General features: G+C 43.4%; 1 protein-coding gene across 5 annotated transcripts in view; it reads left to right on the forward strand.

Moving 5' to 3' along the window:
• Nucleotides 1–13,028, forward strand: part of LOC102945718 (protocadherin beta-16) — a 36,389-nt gene that overhangs the window by 13,785 nt on the left and 9,576 nt on the right. The window contains exon 2 of one of the 5 annotated variants that reach the window (XM_043552934.1): nt 2,151–2,455. The exons of 3 other annotated variants lie outside the window; for them this stretch is intronic. In XM_043552934.1, coding sequence (XP_043408869.1) covers nt 2,151–2,327 — 177 coding nt within the window. In that variant the 3' untranslated portion in view covers nt 2,328–2,455. Of the gene's footprint in view, nt 1–2,072; nt 4,850–13,028 lie in introns of those variants that run through there. One more of the 5 variants, XM_027822663.3, reaches the window with a different exon arrangement.

Here is a 13,028-nt window from a genome sequence, read left to right on the forward strand (position 1 = left end):
TCCCTGTCACACACACGCCTTCTGCTCTCCCCTCCCCCATACACTTCCGTTGAAAAGCAGCTGACAATCTAGTAAAGGATGCCCGTGAAAGGATGGGATTAAAACCTGCATGGTGATGCTGTACCTGCTCTGTGGGGAAATGCAAAACCTTCCCAAAGCACCCTGAGGCCAGTTGCACAGTGAGATAGCTTGCTACGCACAGTGCACTGCTCCCTGTGTCCATGCTAGAGCTGCTACTGTGGATGTGCTCTGCTGACACAAGGAGCATAGTGTGGACATGCAACAGAGGTTTAATTAAAGGACTTTAATTAAAGTGGCATAACTTTTTTCCACAAAACTCTGTCCTGTAGACAAGGCCTAAGATTACTTCCAAAAATGTCTAGAGATAGTTTTGTAGGGATCTTTTTCTGTAGTTTATTCATATTTTCCACTTTTATGCTGTTCAAGCTAATATTTTAGTACTTGAGTACTTTTCCTCATGTTCTCCTATGCTATTTTCCTCTCTAAAAACATTTATCAAACTGTGATACTGGTCTCTGTGCAGAGTCTGTGATCTTTGCAAAGCAAGGCTGAAGCTTCTCAACGGAAATTTGAAAAGCAATTGTTCATGTATTTGTTAAGAACTCATTAGCAGTGGAACTATGTGACCTATATAGAGCCCCTTGCAGAACACTCTGAGGAGTCTTTGAAATTTGTTGTGCTTCTTCAGCTGTGCTTTCAGACAGTGAATCTCTGAGATGCTAGTTGCCGGGGTACTACGCGAATGTGAAATGAGGGAGATCAGGGAAACGTTAAAGTAAAATAGAGCAGTCTAAGGAAATGTAAACTGCGCTTTATTTTTCCATCAAACGCTTTGCAATGGGAGTGGCCAGCAGTGGCTGCGGTTTCACAGAGGAAGGTCTTGTAGAAGGAAGAGGCAATGTTTACTTAAATCCTATGAAATCAGCATTATTTACAGCTTCTGGAGTTTATGAACCCATAACAATCAACACCGATGTGAAAGACCCCTATTACATGCATAGCAGTGATATAGTGGCTGATTATGGCATCAATAGGATTTTTGCAGGCAGCAAGTCATTGTCCAGGTTGTTAGTATTTGATTAAAATGACAACGGCTCCTTCATTATATTACGTCTTCAGAACAGCACTTCTCCATTTAATCACCTGGTTCGCAGAGCAACGAAAGCTGGTTATCTTGTGACCAAGGTGGTGACTGCAAATGGAGATTCTGGTCAGAATTCTTGTCTTTCCTACCAATTTCTAAAGACCACTGATATAGGTCTCTTCACAGTCGGAGTGAAAATGGGGAACAAAAATCACAATACCAATTATGGAGCGAGACTTCTTTAAGCAAAAACTAGATGTCATTCTTAAAGACAATGGACGCTTGCCCCAATCCACTTCTGCGATGCTAAATTTACTGCTGTTGGATGGGTTTTCAGATGCGCATATGCAATTCAGTACATAACTACGGAATAGGACTGTGATGGGGTATTGAGTATATACTTAGTTATCTCTTTGGCTTCAATTTGTTGTTCTACTTGTTTCTGTTGTGGCCTGTATTACCATAAAATATATAAAACAAGAGAATCAGGAGAAAGACACTGATCTGCTTCTTCCAGTTGCCATGGGAGACACATTTGTTCCGAATCATTGTGTAGAAGCCAGGACTGGATCCCTTCCCCACACTTCCCTATATGATGTTTGCTTAACAAGTAGGTCCGTCACTAGTTAGTTCTAGTTTATTAGGCCGCGGTTTCCTAGTTTTCCTCTTGGGCACCCTAATAAGCAAAGGAACCATAGGACTTCGAGATTTCCAGGATATCGCTAACCTCGTGGACGAGAGAGAAGAGATGGGACAGGGGATCCACCTGTAGTAACTTCTTTACTTAGCTAGCTGTGAAGAATGAAAGTATTGAGGTGTGAGAGAAGAAACTGTGGTTTGGAAGGATCACAATTAAATTGACTATTATATAATTTTGCAACTCTCTATCTCCTCCAATCGGTAATAATCTACCTTAATATTCCACACTGTTTACTGTGAAATGTTATAACCACAATATGTACTTAAGAGAGAAATATTTGCTATGCAGTTAATAACTGCACATAGTAAGTTTAAAATGTAAACATCATAGCATGTCTTATTTTAGCTGAGCCACAAGGTGGCGATATTAGCAAAGATGGTGCTGAAAATGCAGCTTTTCGGACTCCGTCAGCCCTCAGTGGAAGCTGCACTCAGACTTCTGAAACCAGAGGAGAACGGCTTTGAGCCGGGAACGGGTGACAAAGGATTACGGGGAAAGGGCAGCTGGAAAAATTACAGATAAAGTCAATATTGGAGGACAAATCGTTTACTTTCTAGCACAACATATGAATGGCTGCAGCAGCTTTGCAGAGAGGCCTGTGTTTCAGATCTGACCTGGGAAAGGCTGGCGGAATGGAGACTCGCTCCAGGAAAGGGCAAGTTGTGTCTTTCTTTCTATGTTTGTGTGTGTCCCTGGTAGCGTGTGAGACGATCCACTATTCTGTGCGTGAAGAGAAGAAAAGCGGGTCCCTAGTTGCTAATATTGCAAAGGATTTGAAACTGGATGTAGGGGAATTGTCTGGTCGCAGTGCCCGTCTGGTTTCTAAAAGCACCAAGCAATATTTTGAGCTGAACACAGGATCCGGGGATGTGATAATAAAGGAGAAAATAGACCGTGAGGATCTGTGCGGACAGAGAGATCCATGTTTGCTGCAATTCGAAATTGTGTTGGAAAATCCACTGCAGCTGTACCAAATGGAAGTGCAGATAGATGATGTGAATGACAATAACCCTAAATTCTCTAAAAATGAATTCGTTTTAAAAATGCCGGAACAGATACCCATAAACACCCGCTTCCCCTTGGAAAGGGCCCAAGATTCAGACATAGGAACAAACAGCATCCAGAGCTACGCAATCAGCGCTAATGAGCACTTCAGCCTGGATGTGCAAACCCGGGGAGACGGCAGTAAATACGCGGAGCTGGTGTTAGAGAAACAATTAGATCGGGAGGAGCAGGCGCAGTTGATGCTGATTCTCACAGCTGCCGATGGGGGCCTTCCCCAGAGAACTGGCACAGCCCAAATACGTGTTCATGTGCTTGATACCAACGATAACTTCCCCCAGTTTAGTCAGTCAGTGTACAAGGTGCAGTTGATGGAAAATAGTCCTCAGGACACTTTGGTCACTAAGGTTGAAGCTAGTGATTTGGATCAAGGTTCCTATGCAGAAATCACCTATTCATTCGGGCAGGTTCCCGAGCGAGTCCTCAAGTTATTTCAGCTAAATCAGTTCACTGGCGAAATCACTGTTTTGGGGATAATTGATTTTGAAGACGCAGCAATGTATGAAGTAGAAGTTCAGGCCACGGATGGCGGCGGTTTGTCTGCGCACTGCAAAGTCCTGGTGCAGATCGAGGACATGAATGACAACGCCCCGGAAGTGACGCTGACGTCCCTCACCAGCACCATACCCGAGGACTCCTCCCCTGAGACAGTGGTGGCCCTGTTCAGTGTGAGAGACCGAGACTCCGGGGACAATGGCAGAACGGTCTGCTCCATTCAGGACAATGTCCCTTTTGCTTTAAAATCGACTCTGAAGAATTATTACGAGCTTGTTACACAAAAGCCCCTGGACCGAGAGAAAGTGCCTGAGTATAACATAAGCATCACAGCCACAGACCGGGGGACTCCGAGGCTCACCTCAGTGAGGATCATCCGTGTTCAGCTATCGGATATTAATGACAACCCCCCTGTATTTAATGAAGGTTCGTACGTCATGTACCTGAAGGAGAACAACCACCCGGGCCTGTTGATTGGAACTGTCCATGCTGCTGACCTGGACACAGAGCAGAATGCCAAAGTGACATATTCGGCATTGCCTGGCAACATCGGTGACCTCCCCTTCTCCTCCTCCATCTCCATAAACTCCGAAAACGGGAATGTGTACGCTCTGCAGTCTCTGGATTATGAGCAAACGAGGGATTTCCAGGTTACAGTGAGAGCTGCAGATGGCGGGTCCCCCCCACTGAGCTCTGAAGTCATTGTCCGAGTTGTGATAATTGATGAAAATGACAACGCCCCCTTCATTTTATACCCTCTACAGAACAGCAGCTCCCCCGCTAATGACCTGGTTCCCAGATCGGCGGAGGCGGGTTACCTGGTGACGAAGGTGGTAGCTGTGGATGGAGATTCCGGTCAGAATTCCTGGCTTTCCTACCAGCTGCTCAAGGCCACAGACCCAGGTCTCTTCGCTGTGGGTCTCCAAACCGGGGAAGTAAAAACCAGCAGGCCTATAACGAGCCCAGACTCTGTTAAACAGAAACTTATCGTCCTGGTTAGAGACAACGGAGAGCCGCCCAGATCCACCACCTCGACGCTTAATGTGCTTCTGGTGGATGGGTTTTCAGATGCCTACATGCAGTTACTGGATGTACCACAAGAGGAGGAGGAGCAGGACACATTAACCCTGTATTTAGTCATTTCTTTGTCTTTCATTTCATTCCTTTTTCTGGTTTCTGTGGTAACAATTATCGCCATCCGGCTATACAAGACAAGGCAGTGCCGAGAGCGGTATGTTCCATCGTCCAGGAACTTTTATTGTGAGCCCAACTTCCCCACAAATCCTGCGGACAGGAGTGTCACTGGGACTCTGCCTCAATCTTATTGTTATGAGGTTTGCTTGACAACTGGGTCTGGCACAAGCGAATTTAAATTTCTCAGGCCGCTGGTACCGTCTCTGCCCGCTGACCCCAGCGCTGCAGACGGGTCTATTCTTGACTCTCAGATTAACTCTCAGCTAAAGGAGGAGAAAGAATCTCTGAGAGAGGTGAGTGCCTATTTCACTCCATTTGCATCAATACCTTGCTTGAATATGTTTGATTCTGCTGCTATGAAAATTACTTATATTATTTCCATAAATGTCTGGAGATGTTTTTTCTTAGGGAGCTTTTTCTGTAGTTGATACATTTTTTCCCACTTGTATAATGTTCAGGCTAATATATTTGTACTTAATTCCTTTTTTTATGTTATGCTCTTTTCCTCTCTAAAAGACCATTCATCGAAATGTGATACTGGTCTGTGTGCAGACTCTCTGAGCTCTGCAAAGAAAGATTGAAGCTTGTCAAAGGAAAGTTATAAAAGTAATTGTTTATCTATTTATCAAGAATGCAATAATAGCGGAATTATGTGACCTAGATAGTGAGTTCTGCAGGGGACTCTATGGAATCTGAAATGTTACAAAGAATCTGAGCTTGTCCTTCCTTCTTCAGTAGTATTTTGGAGGTAATCTATATGAGGTGCAAGTTTTAGGGTTACTGCATGAAGGTGAAAAGACAGAGATCAGGGAAACCTTAAAATAAAATAAAAGTATCTAAAGGAGGGATTTCCCAACCCCTCCCCAGAATTTCCCCATCATCCCACTCCACAGTGGTCATTATTTACATGCGGTGTTGCCAGTTTATTCCTTGGTTGGAAATTTGAATTGAAACATAATACACACTTTAAAAGCATATAAAGCATATGATAAAATACACTTACCGGAAAAAGCATAAGAAGTTTAAAAAGTATAAACAAAGACCAGCTGCCTCACCCAGCTATTGTTTTTTATGACAGTTTTGGTGCCTTCAGTTCAGTGATGTTGACCAACCTAATAATTTGAATTTATAATTTGTAAGCAAGGTCTGAATGAGCTCTCCCCTGACAGCTAGTGATGAGCTGGGCTGTGCAGAGGGGAAGGCATCAGGGCCAGACTGTATTTACATGAACACACCTATTCTGCCTCAGTATCCAGCAGACAAGCTGTGTTGCCAAAGTGATCAGATTTGGCTGGTGTTGGGTTACAAATCACTTTAGTAATGAATGTGGGGGTAATGAAATGTTATCTTTACTGTATGAGTAAAGGGCAACAGAACTGTACTTGATCTGTCCTGAGAAGGGTGACCTAAGTGCTTAATTTGTGCTAGGGCTGAGCCCTGGCACATGTAGTCTGGGCAGTTCATAGCTGTGGAACCTATGGGCTTGCCATATCAGTTATGAAAGTAAAAAAATTGCTTGAGATCTGACACATCTTTCATTGCAAATTAAGCACTAGTCACCCTCAACTGAACTGCACTCACTAAGCAGAGAGTGTGGATGTCAGATCTCAGTGGAGAGAGAAAGGGAGGGGGACAGGTGTTTTGCTTGGTGGTGTGGGCTCTGCCTAAGAGTCACAGCACTATTTGACCTGCCCCTTCCCCTGTTTAAAGATAGAGCTTTTTAGGCTACATGGAGAGTCTTTTGTGTTTTTTTTAAGTGACCACTAGAGCTGAAATCACTGATAATCAGGTCTAAGTGCTCAAACCTGCTGTGGGACAGTGTTTCAGTGGAAGAGACAGCTCAGCCTGCACTAGCAGTGAGGTTCCCTTACTGAGGGATGAAATCACTGAGAGCTGGGTGGAATCTTAGGAGACCGATTTGCAGAGGTCACAGTGCCAGGTGGCAGCAGAAGGTGACAGCACAGGGCCATTGGCGATAGAGCAGTGGACTGAATGGTGGCACAATGCACAAGAGTTGACAGAGTGAGTGACCTGACTGAGTGGTGAGTGGCTGAAGGAATGAACAAGGTGCCTTCTCTCCCCTACCACGCAGGATGAGAGGTGAACTCATGCAAAAGCACCTGTGAAATCTGGGTCTCCACTGACCAAGGACAACAATTATGAATGGGGTTCAGTGGAGGGAGAAAGGAGGGGCACGTTAAAAGAACATTTGTTTGTTTTAGTAACTTTGCTCCAGAATGCTAGGTTTGTGACTGGGAAACTTATACATTTCCTGCTAGGCCAAGATTTTTAAAATGTATTATTTCCCAAGGTTGTTATCTCACATCGTTGCTATCTTGAGAGGTCCTTATCTTGGGAAGTTTCTGTACTAAACATTTTTATTATTATACATTATTTTTTAAATAAGAACATAAAAACAGCCATACTGTGTTGGACCAATGGTCCATCTAGCCCAGTATCCTGTCTTCCAACTGTGGTCAATACCAGGTGCTTCAGAGGGAATGAACAGAACAGGAAATCATTAAGTGATTCATCCCCTGTCGCCCACTCCCAGTTTCTGGCAAACAGAGGCTAGGGACACTCAGAACATGGTATGGCATCCCTGCCCATCCTGGCAAATAGCCATTGGTGCAGGGCTGGCCTTACCATAAGGTGAACTGAGACGGCCGCCTTAGGTGTCAGACTGTGGGGGTGTGCCACTAGGACCCAGAGTGAAGAAAATTGTGTCTGCTGCTGGTGCATATGTATTCTCTCTGCTCTAGATGCACAGAGATGGTGGAGTGCTGTGCTGGAGGAAGGAGGGCACAAGAGACATAACAGGTGTGCAGGAGAAAAGGTGAGAGGGAATAACAGAAAGCAGCAGGACCTGCAGGGAGTGAGAGGAGGAGGAGCCTCTTATGTACCTCTCTAGCACCTCCAGGAGCCTGGACTGATTAACACCAGCTTCTCAGGGAGCTTCCTGTTTCCTGCTGCTTCCCTGAACCCACTTGAGGAGAACAGGCAGTCAACTGAAGTAGTAGGAGCCAGTTAGGCCCTTAAGACACTTATATCGTCCCTCACTCAGGCCCTGCTACCAGCCTGCTTATTTGTCCCCTTCAATTGAGTGTTAAGAGCCACTCTAGCTGGCAAAGAACAGCAGTCATGAGTGAAAGAAGAAAACGCCCCTCTGGGGCAGCATTCAGAAAAAGAAAGAAAGCAAAGGAAGCTTTTCTATCTAAGCAGGAAGGAGCTCTCCTGAGATACATAGACACAAATGTTCATGGTGAGCCTTCCGGCCCCAGTGAGGATGTGAGTGGTGAGGAGATGCCTGATCTTCCAGTTAGTCAGAGTGCAGGTGACCTGGCAGCTACTGCAGCATCCATATTTCCATCTCAAATGGATGGAACCATGCACATTCCTGAAGAAAAGTGTAGATCACAGAAGAGTGTGGTGGAGGCGCAAGAAACAGCTGCTGCTGAGTTTAATTCCTTAAGTCTAGATGATCCAGGACTGTGGACCCACTTGAGCAGTAGCCTGAGGGAGTTCCTTGTGCTGCATGGGCCACAGCAAGTGAAAAACTTCATGTTCCCCAAAGACAATGAAAATAGAAGGTCCCATCCAACACATTACTGGCGTGAAATCCCCAATGGTGACAAAGTGGAGAGGCCATGGCTTATGTACTCAAAAACCCAGAATGCTGCATACTGTTTTTGTTGTAAACTCCTCCAGTCTAATGTTCCAGCCACATTGGGGTTCTACAGGAACAAAGGACTGGAAAAATCTGGCTAGAAATCTGGCATGCCATGAGAAGGCAGCAAATCACCAGAGAGCATTCGTAGGTGGAAAGAGCTTGAGATAAGACTAAGGTTAAAGGCCACCATAGATGATCAACATCAAGACAAGATTGCATCAAAGTCTCTTTACTGGCCAAATGTTCTGAAAAGGCTCATTGCTATTGTGAGAATGCTTGCTACCCAAAACCTAGCACTGCGTGGCACTTCAGGTCAGCTGTATGTGCCCAACAATGGAAACTTCCTTAAAATTGTGGAGCTGACGGCTGAGTTTGATGCTGTACTCCAGGAGCATCTAGGAAGAGTCACCGCCCAAGAAATGTACACATACCACTACCTTGGAAAAACAATTCAAAATGAGATCATACAGTTACTGGCAACAATAATCAAATAGAAGATTGTGGCAGAACTGAAGTCAGCAAGATATTACTCTGTTATTCTGGACAGCACATCTGACATCAGCCATATGGAACAAATGACTTTAATGGTGCGTTTTGTAACAAGAACAGAACATAGTGAAAATGTCCCTGCAATGGTGACTGTCAGAGAGGATTTTCTAGAATTTATTGACATTGATGATACTACAGGAGCTGGTATGACAAATGTGCTTCTTAAAAAGCTAGAAGATACGGGAATTGCGATAGCTGACATGAGAGGTCAGGGCTACGATAATGATGCCAACATGAGAAGAAAGAACAGAGGAGTGTAGACACGGATTTGAGAGTTAAACCCTCCAGCTTTTTTTGTCCCATGCGGTTCTCATTCATTGAACTTGGTGGTCAGTGATGCAGCATCAGCTTCTAGTGAGGCTGCTGAATTTTTTAATGTAATTCAAAGCATCTATGTATTTTTCTCTGCATCAACTCATCGATAGCAAATTTTGAAGCAACATCTGGGAACATCCTCTCTGACCCTGAAACCAGTGAGTGCCACATGATGGGAAAGTCAAGTGGAGGCGATAAAGCCTACCAAAAACACAATTGGGAAGATAGATGATTCCATAGTTGCCATTATGGAGGATAATGCTATGACAGGAACTGTTCGTGGGAGAACAGTGGCAGAGGGAAATGGAATCACCAGAAACATACATAACTTCAAATTTCTGTGTGGCTTAGTGTTGTGACATGACATACTGTTTGAAATAAATGTTGTAAGCAAGAGACTCCAAGGAGTTGACCTTGATATATCTGGAGCAATGGAACAACTGGACAAAGTAAAGTCATACCTACAGTCTTACCGGTCAGAGGAGGGATTTCAAAATGTTGTGAAGAGCGCACAGAAGTTGGCAGAGGAACTTCACGCTGAAGCTATTTTCCCACCCATTCAAGAATACAAGAGTCACCGAAGAAGAAGACATTTTGATTCCGAGGCATGAGGTAATCCCATAAGAGACCCCAAACAACAATTCAAAGTTGAATTCTTTAACCAGTTGCTAGATTGTGCAATACAGTCAGTTGAAGAACATTTCATGCAGCTCAAGGAACATAGCAGTATATTTAGGATGTTGTATGATATTCCAAAACTCCTCATTATACCTGAAGAAGACCTATACCAGCAATGCAGGGCACTAGAGACAGTGCTGACACATGATGACATGTGCGATATTGATGCGAGTGATTTAGGTGATGAATTGAAAGGCCATTTCAAGATACGTTTCAGCAGGATCAACTCCAAAGGCTGTTCTGGAATATTTGTGCATAAATAAGATGACCACCCTCTTTCCAAATGCTTTTGTTGCTCTGCGCATACTTCTAACACTTCCTGTAACAGTTGCCAGTGGAGAATGCAGCTTCTCCAAGTTGAAGTTAATAAAAACACATCTACGCTCCACAGTGACACAGGAGAGGCTGGTCAGCCTTGTAACCGTCTCAATAGAGCATGAGCTGGCCCAGACTGTGGACCTTCAGCAGGAAGCAGTTCAAATCTTTGCAACCAAGAAGGCACGGAAAGCACCACTTTGATTATTCAAACAGATAAAAATGCCAGTGTTTACTATGCAGACAAGAAAAGTTACATTTGCTGTTCAAATTTTTGAACAAGGCATTTTAAGTTGTTAGTTCTCCTTTATTGGGGTAGGTAGCAGAGCAGTACCATGAGAGGAGTAGAACAGGAAGAAGGCAAAAGTGAGACCTTTCAAAGTTTTGGCCCAAGCGAGCGGACATGGGGGCATCATTTGAGCTCACCGCCTCAGGTGCCAAAATGTTGTAGGCCGGCCCTGCATTGGTGGACCTATCCTCCATGAACTTATCTAGTTTTTTTTTAACCCTGTTATCGTTTTGGTCTTCTCAACATCCCCTGAGGAAAAGTTCCACAGGTTGACACTGTGTTGTGTGAAGTACTTCCTTTTGTTTGTTTTAAACCTGCTGCCTATTAATTTAATTGCATGACCCCTAGTTCTTGTATTATGTGAAAGAGTAAATAACATTTCCTTATTCACTTTCTCCACACCAGTCAAGATTTTATAGACCTCTATCATATCCCCTCTTAGTCATCTCTTTTCCAACCTTAAAAATCCCAGTCTTTTTAATCTCTCCTCATGCAGTATTCAAGATGTGGATGTACCATGGATTTATGTAGCGAAAGTGTAGCAGCTTGGTTTGCGAGACCAATCAGCAAAGCCAATGCTAACAAAACTACATGAAAAGGCTGCAAAATACCGAGCCTCTGGACTGCATCGACATGCAGAGAGTCTTATAAGCCAGTCACTGTCAAAGCCAATTTTAGAAGTACTTAATGAGGCTATTAAGTATGCTGGAGACACAACACTGTTTATATGAATAAACAGAGCTGTCGCATCATGCTTTCTATTTAAGTAAGAGATACCACATGCTACAAACTGGAGGCCAATGTTAAGTGCATTGTCACTTGTTAATCTTGAAGTGGACACTGGATCCAAATAAGACAGGCAAATGCTCACTATCTTTCACAAGGAACTCAACTGACTGACTAGAAGCATGCGGTGCAACAGTGAAAGATTCAGCCACTGAAAAAGTGAAGAACTCTCACCACATTCAAAAAATGTGCATACATGATTGATGAATGCACCGATGCAAATGGGCATCAAGTATTAAGTCATTATGTATGTTATCTTGATGTCACTGGTAGGACAACAGATGCGCTTCTAGATGTTCAAGTTATAGAAGACATATTGACTGCATCTGTGACAACCCACATCTTAGAGGAGTTAAATGCTTGTAAATTGAACCCCAAACAGATGGCTGCTTGTGCATTTGATGAAGCTGCAAATTTCTCTAGAAGACATAGTGGAGTACAAGCTTTGCTCAGAGAAAAGTGTAACACTAATATCTCCTATACCAGGGGTAGGCAACCTATGGCACGCATGCAAAAGGCAACACGCGAGCTGATTTTCAGTGGTACTCACACTGCCTGGGTCCTGGCCACCGGTCCAGGGGGCTCTGCATTTTAATTTAATTTTAAATGAAGCTTCTTAAACATTTTAAAAACCTTATTTACTTTACATACAACAATAGTTTAGTTATATATTAAAGACTGATAGAAAGGGACTTCTAAAAACATTAAAATGGATTACTGGCATGCAAAACCTTAAATTAGAGTGAATAAATGAAGACTTGGTGCACCACTTCTGAAACGTTGCTGACCCCGTCCTATACACACTGTAGAGGCCATCTACTCCAACTAATACTAGTACAAAGCGCAGAATCTTCAGAAGACATTTAAAAAGCCATAAAGGACTGAACATCTTGTAAAAAATAGAAGATACACTGGGACTGAAGTTTAAATTAGTCCAACCTGGGAAAACCCACTGGTTTTCTTATGAGTGATCCTTGGCTGTTGTCTTAAAATTACTGCAACCATTATTACTGGTTTTGGAAAGTACCTACCAAGGTGGGATGGGATCTAAGTAGTCCAGCTGGAAGACTATCGCCATTCTCTCTTGTCAGTCTACTGTTGAAATCGCTTGGGTCATTAAACAATGCCATCAAGGCATCTGCTAAAATAGTAGTAGATTTTTGTCCAGCAATAGAAGCTCCATTTGGATCAATCAGAGAGAGATCAATTGAAAACGTACTGGAATAAGCAAAGACTTCAGTCCAGAAGTTGACTAATGAAGGCAGTTGTATTGAATCTTTAAGTGAAGAGGACATGAAGTGTTTGTTAAGCCAGCTGATTGATTCTTACAAATCTACATCAGGGACTTCTGGATTATACTCAACCTCTGTGTAGCTTTTGCAGATGCCTGTCTTATAAAACATCGACAACTGAGTGGAGTGAGACACTACCAGCAATGAGACTGCTATGAGATCAGGGCAGAATACAGAATTTGAACACAGAGTGCAATATCATACAATGAATGAAGATTTGACTTCAGCTTCTTCTTTATCATTACTCGTGGTTTGACCCAATCTTTGTGCTATGTTTCCGGGGATGGAAGAAGTAGAAATTCATTTCTTGCTACTCCCAGTCATAACAGCTACAGCTGAACATTCTTTATACTCATTGAATAGGATTTTGTGTTCTCAGAGAAGTCACCTTCTTCCTGATCATGAGTATATCATGAAGGACCAAAAGTACTGGACACACAAGAAGCCACTTAAGATGAAAACATTGCATTTGAGAAGCTCATTAACAGAGCTGAGCAAAATTACAAGAAACCAGGAAGGACGTAGATATGTAGGGCTTCACAGTAGGCTTGAGGAGCCAGCTTTAATTTGTATGATTT

The sequence above is a fragment of the Chelonia mydas genome, chromosome 8 (genome assembly GCF_015237465.2).
Source record: "Chelonia mydas isolate rCheMyd1 chromosome 8, rCheMyd1.pri.v2, whole genome shotgun sequence".
Taxonomy (NCBI): domain Eukaryota; kingdom Metazoa; phylum Chordata; order Testudines; family Cheloniidae; genus Chelonia; species Chelonia mydas.